At 39.7% G+C, this 27,839-nt stretch overlaps 2 protein-coding genes across 3 annotated transcripts in view; one reads left to right on the top strand and one right to left on the bottom strand.

Annotated features, from left to right (window-relative positions):
• sub1b (SUB1 regulator of transcription b) overlaps positions 1-21,307 on the bottom strand; it is a 56,438-nt gene extending 35,131 nt beyond the window's left edge. The window contains exon 1 of the mRNA XM_070833025.1: positions 21,302-21,307. The gene's annotated coding sequence lies outside the window, so the exon portion shown is untranslated. The remainder of the gene's footprint in view (positions 1-21,301) is intronic.
• zfr (zinc finger RNA binding protein) lies at positions 108-27,431 on the top strand. Of its 2 annotated transcripts, XM_070833022.1 has the most exons (20): positions 108-205; positions 344-425; positions 3,659-3,938; positions 4,423-4,561; positions 5,400-5,621; positions 7,445-7,686; positions 8,350-8,556; positions 8,896-9,214; positions 10,149-10,342; positions 10,434-10,553; positions 11,294-11,439; positions 12,962-13,118; positions 15,683-15,885; positions 16,864-17,014; positions 17,913-18,054; positions 20,232-20,329; positions 21,187-21,282; positions 23,000-23,111; positions 25,708-25,805; positions 26,177-27,431. In XM_070833022.1, exons 1-20 carry the CDS (start codon positions 169-171, stop codon positions 26,357-26,359), a joined length of 3,228 nt encoding a protein of 1,075 aa, XP_070689123.1. In that variant the 5' UTR covers positions 108-168; the 3' UTR covers positions 26,360-27,431. The 2 variants fall into 2 exon arrangements, 1 of the variants encoding a protein (XP_070689123.1); XR_011584398.1 differs by lacking the exons at positions 20,232-20,329; positions 25,708-25,805; positions 26,177-27,431 and having other exon boundaries at positions 23,000-23,033.
• The last annotated feature ends 408 nt before the right edge of the window (positions 27,432-27,839 follow it).

Here is a 27,839-nt window from a genome sequence, read left to right as displayed (position 1 = left end):
AAACCAAATGAAGACGAGGAGGAAGAGGACGGCGAAGAAGAAGAGGACCACACGATTTTCCCACCGGGTCTTCCTCACGCGCAGGCGCTAAGACGGCTTTTCCGGGTACGACATGTATCACAAATAGGCAGATCTATAATACGGGTGTCGGAGGAATACACGAAACCAATGATTCCTATATGTCCAGTGGTCTCCTTCACCTATGGTAAGTATCGTTAAACCACGTAGATTATTTTACAACCATCTAGAAACGCTTCGGTGTCGTTGTACGCGTAGTAAGACTCGTCTGAGCTTGCTGCAAATGGCTAGCTTAGCGTTACCTAAGTATGTCTGTCCTCCGCAGTGCCCAGCCGGCTTGGTGAAGATGCCAAAATGGCCACCGGCAATTATTTTGGATTTACCCATGGCGCTGCTGCGCAGTACAGGTAAGGATGCCCTGCACGGTGGTTTCTTCGTGTTACACAACGCTCTGTCCTCCCACGGTAGCTGGATTTGTATGTTGCACAGAAAGGTTGTCTGATTCGCACTGCTGCCATTGTTCAAGCTGGGGGAGGGGCTGGTTATCCCCCCGCTGCTGCCGCCGCTGCTGCTGCTGCTGCTGCAGTTGGACGTAAGCGGTAGTTAAAAACGCAATGGACTGCAATGATACACACGACCAAGCTCCGATAACACACAGGACTCTAAAATAGCACAGAAGCCTCTCGTGTTAGTAATGCATCGATGAGTTCAAGGAGTCATCACATGTCAAAACACTGGACCGCAGTCTGGAGTATTATGAGGCCGGAATTTAACCCCCCAGCGGGTAAACTCGGTTGTTACTGCAAAACACGGTTAACAATAAGTACAGTTAAGAATAGAAAGTAAAATGATAAATAATAAGAGGTTTTCAAAAATAGCTAATATTACAATTGAACAAAAATAGAACAATGAAAGAGATCCAAGGAAAGGTGACAGGAGGGCGATGAAGTGACACTGAACGTGTTGTGCTATGATAGAATATGGAATATGGGCCTACTGCAAGTTGAAGTGCAGTTATATAATGTAGTATAAGTATGTAGTAGGCAAACAGCAAAGTGACAGTGAACCAGTATAACACATAACATACCATTATTGTATTTTACAGTACAGTAGATCAGTGTAACAGAAAAAAGAACAATTTAAACCGTATGGAAAAAAAAAGTGGACACAGCTTTTGTGACTGAAAAGTGAAGCCTACGAGAAGCTCCTTAAAGCTTCATTCCTTCTAATGGCCAGCGGGGGGGGGGGGGGGGGGGGGAATTATCCTAATTTTGGTGTTTCTAATGAGTTTATGGTCTCAGTCACCAGTTTATGGTGTTCATTTTGTAAATTGTGCTCCCATTTAGAATAAAACGGAGACCTTCATGGTTTCAGAAGCCAAGATGGCGACGCCTAAAATGCCAAACTGGGCTTCAGAATGACCAATACCGTTGTCACCACGTAATATAATCTTCATGGCTTAGGCTAACTTTTAAGTTAAATCTTCTAAAGAAAAACTATTCACTATCAACACAGCTATTAAAAGGGGCACTTTATGAAAAATTTAATTAATAGAGACTTTCACTTAAGGATGAAGCCACTGAATTCCACTAACACAATTCAGCAGTGTCGAACCAGTTAACTCGCAAAAGGTAGGGAAAATGAAAGCAGTGTTCTTCTCAGCAGTGGAACAAACCCTGCTGATGGAACTATATGAAGAGGTCATCACGGTGTCATCAAAGGCTGTGGCTCTGATACCTTTACCAATCTAAGCAACTACTAGCCAGTTAGAGGCAGAGTACGACAGGTCTTTGTGGAATGCAGGTGGACAATGGAATAACCATTAGATAAGGCTCTTGTTTTTATTTCACTTTGTGCTCTTTTGTAACTCTCTATGTTCAGCACTTAATAGTGCTGTATAACACAGGGGATACATCAAATGCAGTGAAAATGATTTGCAAGGCTTTAATTTTGAAGCGTTTCTAAACTAAAGTAAACACATATGTTCATGCTGGGGCACATTGTGAGAAAAGGGTCTGAACTTATGTTTGAAAACGTATGTAATGTTTTTTTGAAGTGCAAATTGTTAACAATATATGGCAAGTAATAGATCATCATTAGTAGGCTCATTAGAAAATGCAGTACACAATGTAAACAGAATTCTACCCCAATAAAAGACAAAGTAATCATTAATAAACTAAAATAAAGCAGAATAGCAAAGGCATCCTTTCTAATAATTCCAGACATCATTCATTGGCGACAGATGAGAACAAAAAAAAAGGCTCAACAAAATGAAATTCATGGCTGTAGAATAGGCTGATTTAGTAATGGAGAATGTCTAGTAACGGCTGTGTGACAGGCTAGTGTTTAGCAAACAATAAGCATTGAAAAAGTCCAACATAGTCACAGAGTCACAGGCACTGTAAGCAAAACTGTTAGCTAGCAGGATGCAGTAACTCTCACATACTATTACAAGCTATCGCTTATCTTTAATCACTTAATTTAAACACAGAAAGTGTGTGTGTTTGTGTGTTACACAAATATGACAACATTTAACTAAAATTTATATAAAAGCACATGTTAAAAAATACTCATGTGATGAGCCTGAGTTAACGTTAGGTATAGTCCTGCACATCTCACGCTGCTGTGTTTGGAGGCACTGTGTTTTTGCACACAGGAAAACCTTCAGTGGCAGAAATGCTGGCAGCCAGGAATGAGTTTGGCCTTTTTTTTCCTTGACATGTGTGCAGTTTGCAGCAGAAACTCGGTGAAGCTGATCTGTTTTGACATCAAACCACCATGATTACAGCTTCTTGTTATTTTCACGGACCATATCCATAGAATACATAGCACGCACAGGAAAAAATAAATAAATATATAATTTAAAAAAATAAATAAACACTTCCCATTTCCCTTTCAAAGTAAAAGCAAACTCAGTGTAAAAAGATAGGCCAGATGGCAGACAGCATGTGTCTGTGTGAGCCGCAGCAGTTCAACAAGGTAGCCGCCATGCAGAGGTGAGGTAGGCTATGTGTTCCCAGCCTGAGACAAGGTTAGGGTTAGGCAGGTTTTCTGTAATTATCTGATTAAGATATATTGAATTTTATTAATGTTAGACACTTATTTTTTTACTGTGTTTATTGTTATTCAATTTGATTACTTTTCATATTCCACTTTTTCATATGACCTTTTTGGAACATTGTAATCATAAATAATTTGAAGTGTGATATGCACCATTGGCTTTGACCTTGGTGTTCTACATTTTGGCTGCAATCCACCTATAAATGTCTATAAATCAAAGGCCAAAGTGGCCTTGCTCACAAAATGATTTAATTCCACGCCTGTGATAGTGAAGGAAACATCATGCAAATTGAAAATAAAAAAAAAAAAAAGGATGCAAAGGCAATTACTTTGTCTATTGGTTGCATAGCAGGTGTCTCCCGGACACTTTTGAGGCAAGGCAAACCCTCCCATTGTTGCCCTATATCACAAAGTGAAAGCATGAGATGTATCATACAACAACTGCCACAACCTGTCTTTGACCCACTTCATCACACATGCACCTCTCTGCGTACATGGGACTGAGCAGGGCAGGACTGACATCAAACCACCTAACCGACCACCTAACCTTTGACATTGCTTTTTTGTGTTGCCTTACCAGTCAGCAGCCAACTGCCGGGGTAGCATACACACATCCCACCACAGTGGCCAGTTACACAGTTCATCAAGCTCCTGTGGCGGCACACACCGTGGCAGCAGCCTATGCCCCCACTGCAGCCACCGTTGCTGTAGCTAGGCCTGCACCTGTCGCTGTAGCAGCTGCTACTGCTGCAGCCTATGGAGGATACCAGCCAACCCATGCTGCCACTGACTACGGCTACCCTCAGCGCCAGCCTGAAGTCCCTCCACCACCACCACCGGTCACCTCACAAAACTACCAGGTATACCAAGTTTTCCCTCTCAAGGCTGTTACACAGATGACAGAAATTTGAAACAAAACACTTGTTTTTGTCATTTGAATCACATTCTCGATTTGCATGTTTATTTCTGAGGGTGGGTTGGGGACCAGATGCCGTATTGTGGAGGACCACAGATGACATTTATAAGGTTATACAGAATTGCATTAGTTCTTGAGCAGATATTTAATTCAGTACATCATTTAAAAATATAATCTATGAAAAACTTAGGTTCCTTTGACTCCTCTTAATGCTCCTAACAGTATTTGTAAGAATCCACTACAACTTAAACAACCAATTGGAGCTAGGAGGAGTCTGTAAAGCAGTGCCAATCGCCAGTTGTGCACACATTGCACAGCCCACCTACCCGGTGCGTGCTGTCACTCAAGTAAAGCTCAATGTCTTTAGAGTGTGGTTTCAGTGGGAGCTTTGCAAAGATTCATCTTCCAACTATTTTACTGTTTTGCAGGATTCATACTCCTATGTCCGGTCCACAGCTCCTGCTGTAGCTTATGATAGTAAGCAGTACTACCAACAGCCGACTGCTACAGCAGCTGTTGCTGCTGCACAGCCACAACCCAGTGTGGCAGATTCCTACTACCAGACAGGTATGCTAACTATAACTGTCAAACAACAGACCCATAACATTGTTCTATGACCTTTTGTTGTACCTATTTATATGAGACAGCCTATTACCCTACCTCCAGATTCCAGACAGCAGTGTAATTCCATACACTTCACTGATGAACCACAGTTTAATTCATTTCATTAATTGTTAGTTTAATAACAGCAAGCATTCACTGCACTGACACATTTTTCAGTATTATAGCAGAAACGACACTGATAATGAGATTACAGAACTGATTTTCATCTGTTTTAAGTTCATAGTAACTAGTAAAAGGCCTCATGTCTTCAATAGTCTTAAATTCAATTTGGGAAGGTCTAGAATATTTACAGAAAGCTGTGAGCATGGTCTAAAACTAGCTCATAGTGTAAAATAGCAGCACATTTTATTTTTGAAGAAATCAGTTCAGAGTTAAATTTGAAATACTGTGTGTGTGTGTGTAATATAATATAATACTGTACATAAATGCATTAAATGGCTATTGCAGGCTAATGCCACCCCAAAATTATATATATATTAAGATATTTAACCAAAAGTAGGGTCTGATTTTTATGAAAATGATCAATGTGCATCAGCAGAAACGCATCCACCTGAGTTTCGAAGCAGTGAATGTCATTGAAAGCTCTTCCAGTGTTTTTCCAAATGAGCTATGCATCATATACAAGTTAATGAAACTCTCAAGCTTTAGGATTTATGCTCCCCATGTTGTAAGACATAAACGTAACTTGCAAGTGAGTTCAAGAGAACCCATTCAACAGTTTGCTATACATTTAAGGAACACAGTTTTGAAAGGTATGTATATCCACTTTTGTGTTTTGTAGCTCCCAAACCAGGATATAGCCAAGGGGTAACATCATACACCCAGAGCCAGCAGACTCGACAGGTGACTGTGATAAAACCAGCTGCACCAAGTCCAGCTTCATCCACTTTCTCGATCTACCCAGTGACCTCTACTGTCCAGCCTGTGGCTGCTGCTGCTGCCTCTGTGGTCCCCTCTTACTCCCAAAGCCCAACCTACAGCACAAACGCAGTCACCTACTCTGGTAAGTTTAGACACTCAATTGACTGTAGCTCGAAATGCGACAAATTGTTGTTTTTGTGTCTGGTTTTCACATTTCACTGTGCAGCGAAGTCAGTAAGTACATTAATTTTCTTTCTCCTCATTATATTTAAAAAAATAACTATATTTAAAGAACAAAACATTTTATTTAGTCAATCTTTTTTTTTTAAATGCCAATTCATAACAGTGTTATCTCAAGACGCTTTCCATAAAGAGCAGGTCTAGACCAAACTCTTTAACGATTCAGGAATTCAACATTAAGGATTCAAGAATCCCCACATGAGCAAGGTTCAGGTATTTTATTAGGCAACAGTGGCAGGAAGAACTCCCCTTTAACAGGAAGAAACCTCGAACAGCACCAGGCTCAGGGGGGGGTGGCTTTCTTTTGTGGTCCATGTTGGCTGTGTGTGCGCATTGGGGCGGAACTCCGCCGTGCGCGATCCAGAGTGCAGAGGAGAATTGTGAACGTGCGACAGAGACAGAAATGACCTGCCGTCATGTAAATAAGATAAATAACATCAGGCTATTTAGTTTGTTTAATAAAAGTACAAGGTGTAGACCTGTTCTATAGGAAAGGGAACCTTAAATGACTTCTGTTGGGATCTGGTGCTGTATAGAAAATTAAATAAAATTAGCTTGACCTTGAAGGGGCACCCCCCTAATATCTTGATGCAGACACTGTAACAGAGGAAAGGTCACAATTGTTCCTTTTTTAGGCATTTCCAAATGGCAAACGCAAGCAGCCAGTATCATGCACATCACTTCGGACACTATGGTTTGTTTGTTAACTTTGTTGTTCCTGAGGTCTGTCCCTAGCTCCTCCTGCCCCCCTAATATAATGGTAGGGGAAACACTGAGATATTTACTTTTTTCCTAACACTAGTTCTAAGCAGTTTATAATACATAACTAAAGCATTTTCTTTCTTGTGAAATAACCTCTGTAGATGACAATAACAAAGTAAAAGGATAACATTTTGGATGGTTTACACTGGCTTCTCAACAATTTAAATTATTTTTTAGGACATGCTTTGGCAGTGATGAGAAAAAAAGTTAGTCTGGAATTATTGTCAGCACCACAGTTGTGGTTTCTTCAACTTTGACTTAGGAGCAAACACCAGCCTTTAAACTTGTAAGAAATAATGCTTTGACATTTATTGTGACAATTATCTATTGACTGAACGGAAAATTGAACAATTTCATGGTTCATTTCTTGCCATATCCCAGCCTTAATAACAACACATTGTATAGTCACATTTTCAGATCACTCCAATAACATGGCCTTTTTTTCGTGAAAATTATGAAACCTGCACAAAACATTTTGGTCTCTAACCCAAAATAAAAGGGTCTTTTTCACTGAGTGTTGTTATTGTCAGAGACTGATCATGATCTCAGATCCACAGTTCCATTTTTGACTTTGCATAATTCTCTTGCAGATTATGGAGGAAGCAATTTGAAAAATAAAATAAATAAATAAAACAAAAATGTGTGCTAGAAAAAATACTTGAAAGTCTTTGACTTTGACAAATTCAGGGTTTATACAGGCAGGAACAAGTCAAACACGGATTTTATTGGGGGCCCATTCAGTCTCTCTGGAACCCACCCTAATGATCACATGTTGACTCACTGCACTGACAACCTATCGACATCACTGCTCTCTCATTTGAACAAGACGTGTACTTAAGCTATGTAAGATGGTGAACATGGTTAATGTTATGTACACAAACCATTGCTTTGCTTTTCTACAGAGCCTTTTGAAAAAGCTAGAGTTAGTAGATTTAAAGTAGGCCTTGTGTTGTCCTTTTCCAGGAACCTCATACTCGGGCTATGAGGCAGCAGTTTACTCAGCAGCCTCCAGCTACTACCATCAGCAGCAGCAGCAGCAGCAGAAGCAGGCAGTGGCAGCTGTCGCAGCGACAGCAGCATGGACAGGCAACACTTTCACCAAGAAACCCTCCTTTCAGAGTAAGCAGCTTCGTCCCAAGCAGCCACCCAAACCCCCTCAGATCCACTATTGTGATGTCTGTAAGATCAGCTGTGCTGGCCCACAGGTGAGTTCAGTATAGCCCACAATTACACCATTTTGTCAAATGTACTAAGCCTGCTCTAAGTCTACACAGATAAGCAGACAAGTTTTTAGATCTCGAGATATGTGCTGAGACTAAAATGCCTTCTGTTTTTTTTTTGTGCTTTTAGCCATGCTTTTCAGTAATGCAAAATGATCAAAAGCGCCTCAGACCCTGTATAAATCACAGTAAAATTAAGTAAGCGTCACAGTATGTAGCTGTGTTTTAAGATGCAGTATTGTTGTGGGGGGGGCATACAAAATACCCTGTTACACTGGCTTTGGTGACTGCAGTGTGTCCATTCCTAATTTCAAAGATGCATCACATGAAGGACATTTGGTGGTTTGAATCTGTGTGAGAAATGATTCCTTTAACACATCTATACTGTAAAGATGGTTTTCCATAGTTAACCCAGAGGTTTGCAGCCTCTAAGATCTCACATACAAACCTAGTTTTGAGTCCAGTATACACACATTTGCAGTCAATGTGGTAGTTTAGCGGAGAAAGCCTCAGAAGAATGTAGATGGGTGTTTTTATATGTGTTGTCTAAACGATCACACTGCAACTAAATCAGTTGTGTTACAAACAAATTTGTGTCAACCAGTGTGAGTAATGGCTCTGCTTCCTTCTAAACATGAAATGCACAAGACTTACAAGGAACATCTGGAAGGCCAGAAACACAAGAAGAAGGAAGCAGCACTGAAGGTTTCTCAGAGCAACAACAGCAGCAGCAGTAGTGGTGGAGGGATACTGGCGCGCAATGCTCAGAACCAGCTCCGCTGTGAACTTTGCGACGTTTCCTGCACTGGTGCTGATGCCTATGCTGCCCATATCCGTGGAGCCAAGCATCAGAAGGTATGGATATGAATGGGACATTAGATATCTATCCAACAGCTAAAAGTTGCTAACATAACCTGCACAATTTAAGTCTATGGAAGGAAACTGTACCCATAGACAACCCAATTAGACACCTTAAGATCATGCAAACTCAAAAGGGATAAAACAAAATATTGACACAAAACAAGGACATGATGCGTGCAAACTACAAGATTTTAAGTTATAAATGAATCAAAACTTTGTCATGAAAAAATGGAATTGTCGGGAATCATTAGTTTACTGCATTGTCATTGTGTTAAATGTTAAACATCAGATCGCTGAAAATGCTCTTTCTGTTCTCTGAATTCCGTTCTCCAGGTTGTCAAGCTTCATACCAAACTTGGTAAACCAATTCCCTCTACTGAACCCAGTGTGGTCACTCAGACATTGTCCTCCACCACAGCTGCCCCCAGCAAGCCCACAACAGCAACCCTGAGCAGTTCGTGCACCACCAGCTCTTTGTGTGTGGCTGCATCCTCCTCCCCTGCCACCAGCTCCAGCCCCCCCTTCCTGAAACCTGTCAATATAGTCAGCAGTGGTATGACAGGAGTCAAGAATCCATTACCCAACAGCCTCTCTGCTGCCAACTCTGCCTCAGCTGGGAAGAAAGTCAACACTCCCAAGATCAATTTTGTCGGTTAGTAAGCTCTTGTTGTGGATGTAGCACTTGGCTTCTTATGAGGTCAGTCTCACTTGATCCTTGATGGATGGTGATGTGCTCTTACTGGGACTTGTAAACCAGAACTCCTCACATCATCAACATAAACACAATGTTTTATTGTGGTCACATATTTTGGGCCTCAATTTGTGTAGCGCCACCTGTTTTTGTTCACAATACCACTATGTGATACAACACACTAGAACATGGTGTTAGCCAATTTGTTGCAGATATAAAGTTAGGTATCTCTCAGTATCCATCATTTTGATTTAATAGGGCACTATTAAATACATATTTGGTAACTTTTATGATGCATACATTAAACTATACTACTGACGGAGAAATTCTGTCTCTCTCTGGAATCAAGCATACAATATACATACGAATGTATGTATGCTTGAAGATATGCTCCGGTGTAACTTAGCATACATTACATGTTAAGTATACATTTTCTGTGGTGTAGTATTGTAATATAACAAAATATAGAAAAATACAAATATTAGAAACATAAAATAATGTAAAAATAAGTTATGTGGCATGTATTTATGGCCCTTTAGTTTTTGTTCAGAAAGAATTCTTCAGAAAACCATTCAAAATTGGAAACAAATGTATTTTGTTATTGGTTGTTAGCTATATTGCTGTCTGTACTGTGTCACCGTATTAAGCTGCAAAACCATGGAATTAATTTACTTTTTGACTATTATTGTTAATTGTACTGTCATGTCATGTCAACCATATTAACCATTATGACAACCATAGAAAGAAATATCTCTCCATCAAGTAATTACTCCTTACAGAACCACCTTACAAACTTTATCATGTTTGGTTTTATATTTAGGACTATGTAGACCAAAGTTTAGCAGTGGCACTGTAAATGGTCTGTGAGTAATATGTTGTCATTTGTCAAATGCAGGTGGAAATAAATTGCATACCGCAGTCAAGATGGAAGAGTCGAGAGCGGAGGCCACAGTGGAGGCTTCTAAGCCTGCAACACTCTCTTCAAGTACTCAGGACCCCAAGAATGAAGTTTCAGATTCTCTGTCTACATCAGCTCTGGCTGCACTGCAGAGTGACGTCCAACCTGTTGGTCATGACTATGTAGAGGAAGTAAGTTTTGACGGATGGAGTGAGCCAACCTACTCTTACTGAGCAGAAATACTTTAAAATCTTGAGTGTAACATGTGGAACTCTTTTCTAGGTACGAAATGATGAAGGCAAAGTCATCCGCTTCCATTGCAAGCTGTGTGAATGTAGTTTCAATGATCCAAATGCAAAAGAAATGCATTTAAAAGGTCGCAGGCATCGCCTGCAGTACAAGGTTTGTAGCTGACATGTCTTGCTCTACACATTTTGATACATGTTAGTTTATTAATCGGGTATCTCAGAGAAGGAAATAAAGTTCTGAGAGTGCTGCATATTCTTATATTACACATTTGAGTAAAGTGATTAATCCTCATGAACACAGAAGAGAATCAGTAATATGTCACACTTAATCTCCAAAACCTCACAATGCTAATTTGCACAGCTTTTGAGTTGCGTGAAATGTTGTGGCGAGCAAACAATTGCATGCTTTGTTATGAAAACATCCTACACATTTTGGTCAGCAACAGAGGGCGGTGCTTCATTGCTAATGGGTATAAACCTCCTTTGAAGATGTTTCACAGATGCTTGTTAAGGGACTTTTATGTCAGTTCTCTGCTGATTCCCAGTTTGCACTACATTGCACAGTGTGATCTGGGTATTTGTCATTTAAATTGTAGTATGAGTGCTCAGTAGTATGAATAATATGAGTACTGTATACATTTCTTCTTATTTACACGTTTATTTGAGTGTATTCCTCTATACAAAACCATCAATACACTGATTCTGCCCAAAATTTCACAAGTTAAAATGAAAATCAATATTGGATCAAAGACATTGTCCCTGCTTTAATGCTTCCTTGTGAGATCATTTAGTAATTATTGAAATTCACTCTGTATCTGAAGATGATTTTCATATTTCGATATTGTATATCACCCCCATGAAATTGCTTTTTACAGGTTTTGTTTTGTTTTGTAGAAAAAGGTGAACCCAGATCTGCAGGTGGAGGTCAAACCCAGCATTCGCGCCAGAAAGATTCAGGAAGAGAAGATGAGAAAGCAGATGCAGAAAGAGGAGTACTGGAGAAGAAGGGAAGAGGAGGAGCGCTGGAGAATGGAAATGCGGTATGGTTATGGCCATTTTGTGTCAATGGAGGACAGATGCAGTATATGAATAATATTCACACCATCCTGAGGTGTTGGAAGAATAGTGCCTCAGAATCGGGTACACTTTGGAGGGAAAATGCCATGGCTATTAAACCAAAACTGGAGCTACCATCTTGGTTTATAAAAAGGTCAAGAACAACCACTTAGCAGTCTGACTGGTAAAAAAAATGAAAGGGACAGCACTCTTCGCCGTCATTAGAACTCCAAATGAGGACTCAGTCAAAAGGCAACTATACTTGATTTAGGTTGTTGAAGAGGTTTTGTCTCATTCTTAAGTTCTGATTAAGTGGGTATTCAGACAGAAAGCAACATAGCTCAGTGTTAAAACAACGCAAAGGTCTGTGTCAATGGGGTAGTGTGTTGCTTCATGCACCAACGTGGCATTAATTACGATCCAGGAGGTGCAGATTGAGTGACAGATCCGTGAGATTGAAGAACTTTCAGATAGCAAAATCTGGGAGATTTATCATGGCACCAGTTTAATCCATTGTTTGTTTGGCAACTGCAGCAAGCCACTGCACTGTACAAGACTTTTACAGTTTTGTATCCCTCTGTAATGTAGCACATGTTTAGTGTTACGTGTAACATTCTTTCTCAGCCCTGGAAATCAAACCATTTTCTGATACCCCCAAAAGTATATACTTGAATTATTGATTAATGACTTCTGGTTGACTTGGAACGTCTTTGGTCAGGGCCAGCCGCATCAAGGGTTAGGGTTAGCGCAGCTCAACTCTCTTCGCTTTTGGTATTTTGGAAGGTACTTTGTTTTACACTGCAGATAGTATCCCTCAATGTATCAACCACACAGGAATAATCAGTCCATCTTTATTTATATAGCGCCAATTCAAAAGAGACACTCAAGACACTTTATCATAAAGAGCAGGTGCTTCGCGCAACGAACAACCAAAATAATAACAGGAACTATTGTACTGACAATAGGAATATGACTACTAATGAGCAATATGGTAACAGTGAAAAACATGACAATAGTTAATATGAATAATAATAACATGACTAATAAAGTAAAAAGTGGAAGCAGCCTACGATCTGCAGCAGTGATTCATTGAACCCAGAGAACAACAGCCAGGAGAACCATGATCACGATCCACAGGAGCTTGAAAAATGAGAAAAGCACAAAAAGGCTCCAGGGAAGATACCAAGTTAGTAACAGACATTAAAAGGACATGAGGCACAAGGATTGAGAGGTTTTCACGTCTTCTTTTAGTATGAGTTCAAATCGCATGGAAACTCCACAGAGGTGATATCAAAAAACACTACTAGGTGCCATCCACAACTTTTGCTAGTGGCAAACCAGTCCAAGCAAGTGGAGTTGAGTTGCGCTTAACCATGCGATGGAAAGGGGGCTTTTGTCCTCCCCTTGTCCTTTTTGGTTTTTTTTCTCATCCATCTGCACACTATTTTAAAACAGTTTCTACATTTTCAAACTGGCAAGCAGATAATTTTGGTGTATATTTTTCAGGCGTTATGAAGAAGACATGTACTGGAGACGTATGGAGGAGGATCAGCACCACTGGGATGATCGACGTCGTATACCAGATGGAGGATATCCTCAGGGGCCTCCTGGTCTACTTGGAGTCCGGCCTGGCATGCCTGGCCTGCAGCCTCAGGGTCCTGTGGTAGGGCTTTATGATTGTGCCTCTGCAGGGTGACACAGTACAGTGCTTGGGACCATAAGTAACACATAACATTTCACATAAAGAAATAGTTTTGATCCTGCCGATCCTTTACTACCTAGTTGGACATCATTGTCAGAGTAATTTGCGTTGTCATTTCCTCCCACTAGAGCAGGGGTGTCAAACTCAATCAAAGAAAGGGCCAAAATTTAAAACACGGGCCAAACGGGCTCAACATTTAGTGAGTCTAAAAGTGACTATTTTATTCTGGGATGTGGTATAATAATATATATTTTATTCAGAAATATGAATTTAAACAGCCAAACTTAATAATAATAATATTTTTCTTTTTTGTACTTATCCTGATGTTTTGTCTCATAGTGTCGTCTTATATTTATATTCTTTAATTATGGCCACATTAACTCCACAAACAAGACACACAGGTTTACCTCCGACATTGACAAACAGGTAAACTTTGCCCCCACCTGCTGAGAAAGTCTCTGTTTTCAAAGTCCACTTTTCGTTTAGTCCACTTTTCGTTTAGCCATTTATTTTTTGGGGGGGGGGCTAGCTGAAGTGTCGCTATAACAGCGCTGACGATGATGCATTGATCCGCTGATCGGTGTGTCATTATACCTGTGGGAGGAGGGGCTGCTGCACGGGTCTGAACTAGCGCGCCAGCTGTTCAGTGCATTGTGGGATTTGCAGTATGAGAGGTGGGAGTGCTGTTTACCGACGGGCCTTTGTTAATAGTCACATGAAATTATCTCGCCGGCTACCCATTTTTGGGATGGGTAGCACGGTGCCAGTAGCAGCATGAGGTCGCTATGACTACTGTCAACAGAGGAGAGGGTGTTTATGGGTCCTATACTGATTGACGCGCCAAAACACGAGCAGAGCATTCTGGGATTTGTAGTATTAGCAGTACATGCGCTGTATAATACCGGCGGGCCAGCTCTAGTAGTCATTTGGTATTGCCTCGCGGGCCAAATATAATTACTCTGCGGGCCATATTTGGCCCGCGGGCCAGAGTTTGACACCTATGCACTAGAGCATCCTCAACACAAAAGAGGGAGGGTATTGTAATTGGGGCCCAAGCACATTAGTGCCATGAGCTGAAACAGTCCTTGGTACCAAAAATGCAAGGAACTTATTGTTTTTGTTGAGATTATTATATAGTAGAGGGATTGGTACGCTCCAAAAATAATTTAATTTAAGGTTTGTCAAAAGTGTTTTTTTATAACATATTTTTTAATGGGTAACGATGTTATTTCTCTCCCAACTGCAGTTCTGCACAGATTAAGTTTGCAAACCTGTACCTGAGCCACACCCGCAAAAGTCAATACCAAAGCCAACCTGATCAGCTGGGCATAGAGCTGCTGCTGGACAGTGCAGGCAATAGCTCCGGGCAACGGAAGCACATCAGCCAGATAGAATAAATAAGTGATAATACTACAATGCAGATTACAAAAGCAGAAGCACCTTCCGTGTCTTTCAATTACTCACAGTCACTTGTCCACAGCCACCTGGTCCGAATAACGTCTTGGCTGAGGTATACACTCTGCAGAATGTGAGTTACACACAGGTGGCACAGTGTGGATATCTTCATTTATTATTTTGTTCTCCCGCTGTAGCACGTAACTGACACTTGAGCGTTATTAACCAATAAATCAGCAAACCCCGTCTTGTTGGTTTCATGCTATATTAACTGTTTAGGGACATTTTACATTTTCTTACGAATTAAATTATGAATATGGGCTAATGATTTTCGGACTGAAATATGTTTGAGCTTTAAACAGATAAATGAGTGCAGTGTAAAAAAAGCTGGCAGGGCAGGTATGCTAGCAGAGTGGCAGAATAAAAACAGACTACTGTAGAAATTGTCCACCATACCCTTTCCTCATTTCTATTGCCTCCTTAAGTCCTTTGGAAACAGTTGCCTATGATCACAGAACGAAAAAATATGGCTGCGACTGCAGCTCAATCTGACATTGATTTTGTCGAGAGATGCTGAACATCTTTGCAGAGAAATGCTAGTCAAGTAAAATGTGGCTACAAATCTTATTGTGCACACACAATAGCATTTCAAGCGCTCACTGTAGTGAAATGTGCCTTCTGTATATATATATTTTTTTTCTTTAAGACCAGGAGAACTGTAAAATACAATATTACAGTATTTTATGAAGTCCAGGGCTCTGTAAAATTTTAAGTTGTGGAGTGACCATCTAATCATTACAGCTATCTGCTTTAAACTTCAGTTTTTCGATGCACTTTATCTCAATAACACTGAGAATCTTCACAGACGATCTTAGTTGGATCATGATGTTTTGACACCTCTTAATTAAAATGATCATTAAACACTTCACAGTCATCCAGGTCATAGTTATTCCTTAGGAGTTGAGCAAAAGTCAACTGGACTTGTTAAAGACGTTTCGCCTCCATCCAAGAGGCTTCCTCAGTTCTAACTGACTGGTAGGGAGGGACCTCCCTACCAGTCAGTTGACTTTTGCTCAACTCCAACTAAGATTGTTATTTTTAACCTGTTTTTTGTCCTTTGTGTCTTTCAGCCTCCTCGTCGACCTGATTCTTCAGATGACCGCTACGTCATGACCAAGCATGCCACCATCTACCCTTCAGAGGATGAGCTGCAGTCTATACAGAAGATCGTTTCAATAACAGAACGTGCCCTCAAACTTGTCTCAGACATAATTACAGACCAGGACAAGGCAAAGGAAGAAGACAAAGAGAAGAAAGAACCCTCTAAAGACAGGTGGGATATCTGAGCTGCTTCTAGATTTCAGATTGTTACAATGAATGATCTTGCTTTACTTCAAGGACAAGAAAATGGATTTCTATGCACAGTCTTGTAAAGGTGCATCTCTACTCAAAGCTCAGTAACAGAACCAACCAATTACACCAAAAACTGTTTGTACTTTGCTCCTTTCAGTTTTCTACATTTGCATCCAGTGTTGATTTTAAAAGTTCATCAAAATTCAGCTCTCAGTGTCTTTAAATGCAGTCTGTGAGTTACATTAACAGCTGATTCTTACCAAAATGCTGTTCCTAAGAGTTTGTAGAATGTTAGTTTTTTTTTTCTTTTTTTCTTTCTTTGTCAGTTAAATACCCTTAATCAGCATACAGTATATCACCAGGTATTTGTGTTGCATTAGCAGTCTAAATTTGCATATGTACTGCCAGGTTCATGTGACCTGAGTACCTTGAGACACAGCAACAGGAATAATAAAAGTATCTTATTTACTATTCTCACTAGTGAGCTGTTACAGAGACTTATTCCATGTTTATACCGTTAATTTGGAGCACAGCAGCAGAGTTTCTTAATTTAGGCAATAATCCCAACTCTATTTGAAGATGTAAGTGGCTAGACTGTTTTACTATTGGCTTCGCTACAGTATTAACTGTATTGGCCTCGTTGTGTACATGTGAATGTACACATTTTATGGCTATAACTTGAATTGCATGGGCAACACACCATCAGGTCAAATGCAGTGTAGTTCAATTACAACAACAAACCCTGTAACCTCACATCTACTAAATGTTCAATTTCACACAATGAAATAGTTGTGAAAGTTGAGATGAAAACATTTTCAAACATCTTCTTTTTTTTGTTCCCTCTACTAAATTCTGTATTTGGATGCCTTTTAACTTTTCAGAATGATGACATTTTGGTTTTTTACATGTTTTGCTCTTGCGTACTTTCCCCTTCCGTCTTCCTTGTGTAACTGTCCAGGGCCTTGAAGGGAGTGATGCGAGTTGGAGTCCTGGCCAAAGGCTTGCTTCTTCGTGGGGACAAGAATGTCAACCTAGTCTTGCTCTGCTCTGAGAAGCCCACCAAGGGCCTCCTCACTCGCATTGTGGAGCATCTCCCCAAACAACTAACAGTACTATCTTTACAAATATCACACCACAATTCATTTATTCAGTGGCCACTTTGACATGTACCTACCTACCTAACTTCCTGTTATTATGTGTGTCTATGCTATGACGATGATTCAGTATGGGCATATAGGTGTTTCTTAAGGCCTGGACCTACAGGCATCTCTGTGGCTTCTAGAGCCTCTTCAGAAGAGGTTTATATCCATTAAATAGGCAGCACTGCCCTCCTCTTGGCCATGAAATAAGTGCAGAATGTCCTCACTTATCCATGAAGGGGAATACAAAAGCTCAGTTGAACATGCAGTTGGATAAAAACTCAAAAGGTTTTCAATTTAGCATCATGAAGGATTTTAAGGTTAAACCGCATTTCTTCACCACCTGGTGCTTGCTCATGTGGGAATTCTTGAATTGTTGAGTCTCTCTCTCTTAAGTAAAGAGTTTGATCTAGACCTGCTCTTTAAGGAAAGATTGATTGATTTGAAAGCCACATGTGTTATGTGTTGGTGACTTAAACATAAATGGATGGCTAACTAAACTAAACCAAACTAATGGCAATAGAACCACTTAACGGGCATTGATGTCAGGCCAGGAACAGTGCATCAGACTACCACTACAGCCACTGTGCAAACGTGCACAGCATCATCAAAGTCATGATCTTTGTAAAGAACTACTTGGCTTTCCTCCCTAAGAAACTACAAAGTTTAGTTACATAGACCTCACATCATGCACATTTTTCTTCAGCAGTAGTCAAATCTCATCATTTGATTGAACACCCTTTATCTTTTTGTATGTTTTAATGTTCCTATTAAAGTGGCCACTGAGTGTAGATGACATAAACTAGTCCTCTTGCTATTACTATAGGACATTGAAATAATGTTTGCACATTTACGCCATTTCTTCCAGATGGTAACACCAGAAAAATATGAGGTCAAGGGATCTATTCAGGAAGCGGCCATCATTTTGACATCTTGTAACGAGCCAAAGATGCAAGTGACAATCACGCTGACTTCACCGGTCATCAGAGAGGAAAATGGCCGAGATGGAGGTTGGGAAACCCAACACAGCCTTTTCCATTGCACCTCTTTTCTTGTCTTTGCTATCTTGCTATGAAATTGGTTTCAATATGTTGGTAGACACCCTGAAGAGCACTGTCCTGCTGGCACTCCACAGAGATTGTTTTATTGGGCTGAAAATCCGATCATCCTCACAATTTGCTCTTCATTTAGGATTCATTTGGATTTCAGAAATGGCATTTCATCTGAGCAAGCTCATCATATTTAACAACTTAAGCTGTGGTCCCTTTCCTTTAGGGTTTGCATTGCAGTCTATGACCAGCAAAATTTTGACTTTAAATACCACTTTTGTTTAAACAACTGAAACCATGAGAATGGATTTTGCATTTAATGGGAAAATTTAGATCTGCCTTTACTGGTCTATGGTGGGAGCCCAACTTATTTTTTTTCGATGAATGCTCTTCCTAATTATGTGGGGCACGTCGCTTTGAGGGTAAAATTGAAGATGAAAGAGGCGAATGCCAGCAGTATTGCTCTCAAGCTTTTTGCTCTGTAACTCCTACCTCTCAAATGCTATATTTATCCTTCAAACAAAGCATGATCAGTGTCTGCATTGTGTTAAGTCTAGTTATTCCCAGGTGAGATTATATTTTGTTTCCTGTGTTCCAGGGGATTCTGCTTCCATTTTATTGTCAGCTACAGTAAATGGGAGACATGCAATACAGTATCTTTTCTCCAAATTTTCTTTGAGATGAGGAGACAAAAAAGGCAATTCTGCAAAATCTGAATGAATAGACACACGAGGCACATCTGTCCCTCAAGGTTAATTTGGAATGAATGGCGCAAAGACATTGGGATTTTGCAATCCTTTCTCAAATCAAGATTTGGCAGAGGAAGTTGGATGTTATTTTCCCACAGGAAACAAATCCTCTTTTTGTGTACTGGTGAACAGTTCACCATGCTGAGGTCCCCTGTTCTGAAGTGCTCCCCTGAGGTGATTGTCATGTTCCTTGACACACACAAGATTCAAAATTGGGCTCAATAGGATATAATATTTAGACTGATTCAGCAAAAATGAAATCCTTTGACAAGTTTGTCATTTTCACTGACAATGGAAAGATGAGGACAAATAATTTGAAGATGGACTTGTTTCTCTTTTGCATTAATTTACAGTGCTAATATTAAGATATACCATAACCATTGTTTTGAAATCTGATTATTTCCAATTATTCTTAGGGGAGTATTGTTAAGTGTTCAGCTACGAAGGCTATTACAGAAATCTTTGGTTGGACCTGAGTACAGCGTTTGTTATACAATGTTGTTAGGGTTTTGTTCCAACCTACTGATGTTAGGTATGCATGCAGTGATATCCTAACCCCTTTTGTTTGCTGGTAGTTCTCATGTTTTTTTCTCTTCTTCAGCACCCATTGCTTTCTTTTTATATGCGTAGTAATATTCCAAGTCCAGCACAAAGACCCCTTTATTTCTTTAAACTAAAAAGTACATTGTCTCCCATCAGAGGTTTATTAGGGAAGCTTCGGAAGGATTTTTGACCAAGGTTTTCTCACATCCCAAAAACTTTGCCACACCTACTATTGCCATGCCACTTTTTTATCAGGTCACTCCCAATTGATCATTTGCCCTTTCTTTCTCTCTGCATAAAGTTCATACTAATAATTATTAGTGAACAAATACTTCTTCTATTTGAATGCTTGAGCAAAGAAAATGTGCTATAATTCAAAATTCTCATGGTACTTGCCAATGTGTAATGGTAAGCTTTACAACACAATTGCCTGATAAAATGGTATTGGCTTCAAGGATAAAGATAAACTTAATTGATCCCACAGTGGGGCAATTTTCAAGACATTTGTGTCCTAAACCCACGTAATTTAGCTAGATAGATGCTTTCCAGACACATCAGCTTATTTGTCTGAAATGTTGAGTCAGGAAATTACACCCCATTAATGGAATAATAGAAGAAAAATACCTTAACATATTGCACACTGTCAATATGTATATATCCCCTTACTATATTGGTTTGTGTAGTCAGATTTTTAATGTCATATCTACAAAATTAGCAACCAATTGTAGGTTGTTATGGAAAGAAACATTGGTATGTGTGGCAATGTGTTTGTTCTTTGCCAGCTTCGCTGACCTGGTCAAACACCCATTCCTCATCATCATTTTGACACTTCAAATCCATTTTTAGATGTAACCTCGGGTATGGTGAAAGACCCAGCGGACGTCTTGGACAGGCAAAAATGCCTTGACGCTCTGGCTGCTCTGCGCCACGCTAAGTGGTTCCAGGTTCGGAACATCATTTTACTTTCTTATTGTAGCCTTATGAGATGCATTATTTATTTGTTTATTCATTTATTTGTGTTTTTCACATTTGGTTTTTATTTCATGAAAAAATAAGAAATGAAAATCTTACTATTTGAAGTAAAAACTATATTCAAGGATGCCACCAAATACAACAAGGATCTGGTTAATGATTATTATATGTATTGATTATAAATTATTCATTTGATGCTTTTATATGAAAAACATAGCAAAGAACTGGCATCCTTGTATTCCCTTTTCAATTTTCCAAGTACTGCATCATAGTTACATGTGATTCCATAAGGCTGCACAATAACTTGCACAAAGTTGTGCCATCAAGAAGTGCTTTCATGTTCAATGTTTGTATTGTTTTTATTCTATACTTTTTGTAGAATGGGGATTGAGAGAGAAAAAGGAATATCTGAGTGGTTTCCTGTGATTCTGCTACCTAAGCAAACGCACAGGCAAAGTAAAGCAGATTTCCTTGGCTCTTTCAGTCCCTATGCTCTCCTCTCAGGTGGACTCTTGTACTTTTAAGTACCTGTTTGTGAGATACCTGGATACACCTGGGGTCAGGGTTTAGAAGATGGCAAGAAAAGTCCTAATTTCTTGTGCGTCTTGCAAACTTTGAACTCCCTTACTAACTGTGAGGTACAAGACTACTGGGAATGGCAGCTGATTATAAATTTTTACGGCTTATACATACCACAAACCATACCCAAGCTTCCATTATGCACAGTAGTGTTTGGACCTCTGTGGGCAGAACTGATGATAATCACTTGTTTGGTCCATCTCTTGTAACTTTTGGTCACTCCGTAAAGCTAACTTTATTACATCAAAAGGCTAGAGCCAATGGACTTCAGTCCTGTGTGATCATCATTCGAATCCTGCGAGACCTCTGTCAGCGAGTTCCTACATGGTCACCTTTCCCAGGATGGGTAAGTGTGTTACTTAAACATGATATGAAACATTTAAATTCCTCTATGTGTGAGTGAGTTTGGGCTGTCCCTGTCAAGAGAGGTATTCATATCCAAAACGTGAAATCTTTAGCTGTTCAATACTGTGGTCCTTGGTGACCAACAACAGTCGGTGTCAAAATTCTGACAGTGTCATATATAGGAAATATACCAGTATTTCAAACACAGGAACTTGGCACCAGTTTTGGTTTTTAACTTATTGTTGTTCCCCGTAAAAGTTGTTGCTATTCAGCTTAAACTTTTACATTCGTACAACATTCCTCTGGGGTGCAAACACAATGTATCAGGATAAGTCTTGACATTGCAATTTAGCAAATTCTAGTCATTGTTGATGTTTATGTCATGGTCTGGGTGAATACTCAATTCTCATTGTCTGCCAGGTGTAAAAAATGACAATTTCCAGTGAAAACTGTCTGTTCATCGTCGTACATTTTTGCACTGGCTGGAGTAACAATTGCAACAGGGACTCGGTCAGAGCCTCTGTTTACAATCTGTTGCAACACCATACCAATCTAGCTTATTTTCAACAGTAAGTGTAACGTTAGTCCTTCTGTTCATTTTGTGAGTGTACACAGTGTACACTGTCCCTCTGAACTCAGAGGATCATATCAGCACTCTCTGATCATGTCTTTGAACAGTTTACATTGATGATCACCATTCACGGGGATCCTGAAAAACTGCTAATCAGGGCAGCAATCCTGTAGGGTGAAATCGGTGCAAGCAATCATCTCACATTGTACCGGCTGGCTCAGGCTGCAGCCGACAGTAACGTTACACATAGCCATTCATTTGCTTGTGAAAATCTTTATATTGCGTTTGGGGACAGTGACATACCGAATAACTGTTGTTAAACATGCTGTGAAATTATATTAGTGTTTGTCAACCATACACAGTGTTATTTCTTGGAGTACCTAACGGAAGGTAATGACTTTTACATGTATCAGTCAAACCCTCGAGGAATCCAGGGAAACTGAGTCGTGCGTTGGCAAAGAAAAAAAAAACAGACCATTAATTGACATTTGCATGTGTTTTACAACCCAAATCTTTAACTTTTCACAAGTGATCATGGTGTAATACCTTTGGAGGTGTCCATATCAGGAGTTAATGAGCTCCGCAAAGCCAAACATCCGACGTACTCTGCCTCCACGTCCTCCATTAATTCCTGATGTTGGGCATTATCCCTTTCTTAAAGAAGATGACCGACTTTTGACAGACACACACAAGGGCTACAGAGTGCACTAGAAAGAAAAACTTAATCTGTTACTTGTTTCAATGTGATGATGCACACAAGCAGAAAAACAACCCGGAAAACTAAATTTAAATGTAGATTTTCAAAAAGTCAACATTTTATGTCAGAACATGATTGAACATTTATCCTGAAAACGTGTAAAAAGGGCACATGACCCTGATATAGTTTCTTGTGCGCCCTTAGTTTCTGTGAGTATTTATTTAAAAAGGGTCCAGAGAGAAACTAAATCAGGAGCTAGATTTTAGCCCCTGCTCCTCACAAGTCTCTGCTCCCCTGCCCCTTTGTATAAAAGGAGAAAATCATGGATTTTTTTTTGCAATTACTGTAACTATAGTGTATTTTGAGCTTTAAAAACTATCAACTGTAACGAAAATCAAGACATTGTGTTTGCCAGGCATCTAAGCCATCTCCACTATTCACCCTGTGTAGGCCATGGAGCTACTAGTTGAGAAGGCCATTAGTAGCGCCACCGCCCCCCTCAGCCCGGGTGATGCACTGAGACGTGTCTTTGAATGTATTTCATCTGGGATTTTACTCCATGGTAAGATATTGTTTCTTATTTTTCCCATGCATTGATTTGTATTGTACTTATTTGGCTCTTTTACTGTCCTTTACACAAAACAGGTGAAAGGGGAGGCAGTTCTTTGTTTTCACATTCACTGCATTTGCATGCATTAACCTGTCTTTTTCTTTTCTCTGAATAATTTAAGAAATCCTGTAGGGTAACAGAAATAGCTACATTTTGGTTTTGACTTGCTCGACTTGACTTGCTCCTGTAATGAACAAGATACGTTGGTTGTTTAATTTCTAAGAAAACCCAAGTGTGAAACAACAATTCACCGTTATACAGGACGTTTAATCGGTAGACAAAGGCCCAAGCCATGTGCTGTAGCTGTTGGCTTCGTCTCTCGGTTGAGGCCAATTTGTGAAGCTGTATGTGTGAGTGTGTAGGATAAAGGTGCCAGGTTAGGAAAGGATGGGTAGTTGCATTCAAGACATGCGTCTGTGTGACCAGAACTAACATCCACTACAGCACATCACAATAATCAAACTCAATGAACGTCAAAGCAAATCAAAACCAATACATTAAGAAGGTCGAACCATTATTTAGCCGTGTGGATAAGATAAGATAAACCTTTATTTGTCCCACATTGGGGAAATTTGCAAATTTGCGGCAGAAAAGAACAAGAACAGTGCAAAGATAAGTTAAACAACAGGTGCCTATATAAGTAGAATATAATATAAATAGAATAAAAAAGCTATGCAGTAAATATAGTTATGATATGGTATGTATGCCCGGTTAGAGTTTACCAGTCTTTCTTGGTGGTGTTTTTTTTGTCCTTGCTGTCCTGGTCGCAGATAGATCCGCTGGCAGACTGTGAGTCAGTTGGGCGAAAAAATGTGAAAAGTGTTGACTATGTTCTTCAGCATGAGAGCTACGATCCCACAGAGTTTCATGAAGATCCCAGCTGTATCATTCCAAATTTCGTACCAACCAGGAGGCACTACGGAGCTCGCTGACCACAACCGAGCCCAATCTCTGCAGTAATTCACATTCCCTCTGACATGTATGGAGTTGTCAAGCAACCTAAGCCCCTCAAAAATGCAATTGTTTTTCAAGAAGATGAATAATGATAATTAAAGCTGCAAGCAGTGATGAGTGAGCCTTCACACCTCGGGATGTGTGGCGGCGGCCGACTGTTCTTTTAACCACTCACTAATCACGTCTTATATTCCAGTATATGAAGTGCGGATGAAAAAATCATTTAAATCAACTGACGATTGCCACAGAAGGCTAACTTCTTGTTGTCAGTAGGTGGCGTTTGGGCCCTAATAATCGCTGCATAAACAATAGGTTTGTTGCTTTACTTTGGTGCTCGGGCCCTAATAGTAAATAATAAGGATCTAGAAGCCGCATGGTATTTTAGTCATGCATTATAAGTTCAGTACAACCACAGGCTGTATGAAGTAAACTGCAAGCAAATGTCAGCTGACTCGCTAACTTGTATGGAATTGCAGTAGCAAGTTAAAAGGATAGCGGCCAAGAAAGCAGCAGGACAAAAGTCAGGACAAACTTGTAATTTCAGCCTTGTAGATTTGATATGTGTGAATATTCAGTAGCTGGATATCTTATTTCTTCAGAAACATATTTTTGTGTCCAGATGACGTTAAAGTTTACAGACCCTTTTAAACAGTCTCTGTGTGAACATACAGTGGTTAGCGCTTCTCATTGTGGGACATAGTGGGGGAGGGAGACTGGTCCCAGATTTTTTTTTTTGAATCAGGACATTCAGGTATCTTTGGTATACTGCAGGTTTAGTTTTTGTTTGCATACGACATTCTACATTTTAGCCAAATCCGTATGTGCTGCTAGTATAGTATGTGGTTTTGAATGCAGCCAATGAATGGCTGACTGCAGTGGCTGTTGTATGTTAAGTGATTCAATGAAGGCACATAGTAAAAATCATTGAACTGAATTGACCAAACTGAGAAAGGAAGTTTGGTGATTGGATAGTAGTTCTGAGATGTTCCTGAGATGTCGTCACTTTAGTGTGAGGGCACTACTTGAGGAGCTTTTCCACAAAGCTCGAATAAAGCTAGTTAACAAGGTTTGAAAACATGAGCTAAAGCAGATTAATGGAGCACTTACATGATATATTGGTCAAGATTAGCTGCACCATTGATGAAAGTAGGTGGGGCTTACAATCAATGAAGTAGAGCTTATCATCAAAAAATACCAAATTTAGCAGTACGACCTTCAAACGTTTGTCAAAAATGAGTCCTAGAGGATTCAATCTTTTTGTGCTACATCTTGCAAAATGTGATGGAACTGCTGCTCTGTGACCTACTGTTAGTCATCACTCACTAGCAAAATTGCTTCACAAACATTTACATTCTGATTAAATGGTGTGAAAAGTTTTGATGTATATTCACAATTAAGGACACTCAAGTGTCTAACATGTTTTACAGTACATTTCATGCTAACTTTCCAAATGTGTGATCAAACCTCATGAAATACTCGGCAGCGCCTCTGTGCTGATATAAACAATGTGAGATTTATTTACACATTTGAATTTTTAATAAATATTCAAACTTTCCACCTTAACCTCATTTAATGCCATTTTCTTTCTTAACAGGGGGGCCAGGATTGGTAGATCCTTGCGAAAAGAAGCCTGTGGATACCCTAACACCTATGGGAGAACAACAGAGAGAGGACATTACCTCAAGTGCCCAAGTACATGCTCTTGAATTATAGATTAAGAATCGAGTATTAAATTGTACCAGCTTTTCACCAGGGGATGTCTGATGTCGCATACAGTGTGTTTGGGGACATTGTTTCTCAATCATGGTCCTGATTCCAATGATCAGCTTATCATCAAGATCTGCAGAAGCTTGATAACAACTCATTCATTCGAATCTGGTGTGTTGGAGAAGTTCATTGGGGCTCTAGGGCCAGGATTGGGAAACGATCTGTCAGATCTTTAAGAATTTGGTTTACTTTGATCTCCTTTTAATAAAGATGTTGAGACACCCTCTGCTGAAAGGTCTCTTGTGGCTGCCACTGAAAGCATTATTTTAAGATATTCTTTCTCTATTTCCACACAGTTTGCTCTGAGGCTCCTGGCATTCCGTCAGATCCATAAGGTTTTGGGTATGGACCCTCTGCCTCAAATAAACCCTCGGTTCAACATCCGGAACAGCCGCAAGCGCCGCCGTGATAACAGTGATGGGACAGACAGCTTTGAGGGTGAAGGCAAAAAGGACAAGAAAGATTACGATAGTTTCTAAGCTTCTCTCTTACTAATTTAAATGAATCTACATACATAAATGTACTAACATATTGTATGCACTGTCTCGTGTGTACTGGCTAAGGCCCAGTGTTGCTTTTTTTTTTCTGTTTTGATTTTTTTTCCTTTTTAAGCTACAAATGTACCTAGGTAACTGCAGTCTCATGTTTTACGCAAATAAAAATGTTAATTTGTGTATCATTTTAGATGTAGATTTTTTTAAAGGTTATGTTCACACCTCGCTGTAGTAGATAAAGCAATTTTTACCTGATGTAGTTCTTAAATGGAAGTGTTGATGACAGTGGCTTGTTAAGCTTCTGCTGCTGCTCCCTTCTGAACTGTCTTTTTGTTTGATTTTATGTTGTGAGGGAAGGAGGAGATCAAGGATTCAAAAATTGAGCCACATATTGTGGAACCGGTGGAAAAGCAAAGATACATGTCAATGCCTTCATTCGTCTATGTAGTTACATTCAGAGGTGGATTGTGTTGTTTATGCTATTGTGAAGAATTCATTTGGCCAACTTAATTTTGAATGTTTTATTTTGGATATCAATTATTGTGCTTATGCAAGTGATGTTTGATGCTGTAGTCGTGTTATGCATAAATGCTAGGCTACACTTACAATAAAAGACCTATGAGGCATTGCGCAAAGATTCAGAAGAACTTCAACTATTGATAGATCTTTGTTAGTAGTGAAGCTGTCCGCCCTAAATGTCAATGTTATGTCTTTTAATTTTCATATATATGAAAGTATTTGTATAATGTTAAAATAGATTGAAAAGAATACTTTGGTTTATGGAACACATGGCCATGGCTCACATTACATACTGTTGGCTTTTGGAAATTTAGTTTTCTTTGTTAATAAGAAACTTGACTGGCTTGCTTGCCGTTTAACTTGTTTAGGTGCTAAATTAAGTTCAATACTGAAAATAAGACTAAAACTTATGAGTGGGAATGAGAGGGACATCAATGTAATTGCCCCTTGGTGTAGGCCCTGTTGTGAATGCTTGCCGTGCTCTGCATTCTGCTTTAAAATTTCTGTAGTGGAATAAATACATTTCCAGATTGAAGAATTGTGTATTGTTATCTTTGTTGTACGCAGTGTAAATACAGTATTTCTAATGTTGGCATGAAGCCTATCTTACAAACTAGTCTGTAAGTCTGTATTTGGCCTCCCTTCTGTTTTGCCATTTAAAAGCTTTTGGTGGCCTGTTGAGTTTATTGTCAATGACCACGTGGACTCCACTATTTGTACTACAAGTTGATAGTTAATCTTGGCCACATTCATAAGGGACAGGGCAGTACACACCTGTTGCAGGGGACAGTATATACCCACTACTTAGAACCGATAATAACCAGGGCCATGTGCCAGAAAGTGGCCCGGAGTTGATGAAAACCCAGGACTTTCCTTTCCAGAAACCCTAGATCGCCTAAACTTTAGGTCAGGAAGTTGTTCATTATGGTCCAAGTAGTAGTAGTAG

Source organism: Pempheris klunzingeri, chromosome 7 (genome assembly GCF_042242105.1).
Source record: "Pempheris klunzingeri isolate RE-2024b chromosome 7, fPemKlu1.hap1, whole genome shotgun sequence".
NCBI classification, from domain to species: Eukaryota; Metazoa; Chordata; class Actinopteri; order Acropomatiformes; family Pempheridae; genus Pempheris; species Pempheris klunzingeri.
The sequence above is the reverse complement of the archived record's forward strand: the minus strand, read 5'-3'. Positions and strand labels throughout refer to the sequence as shown.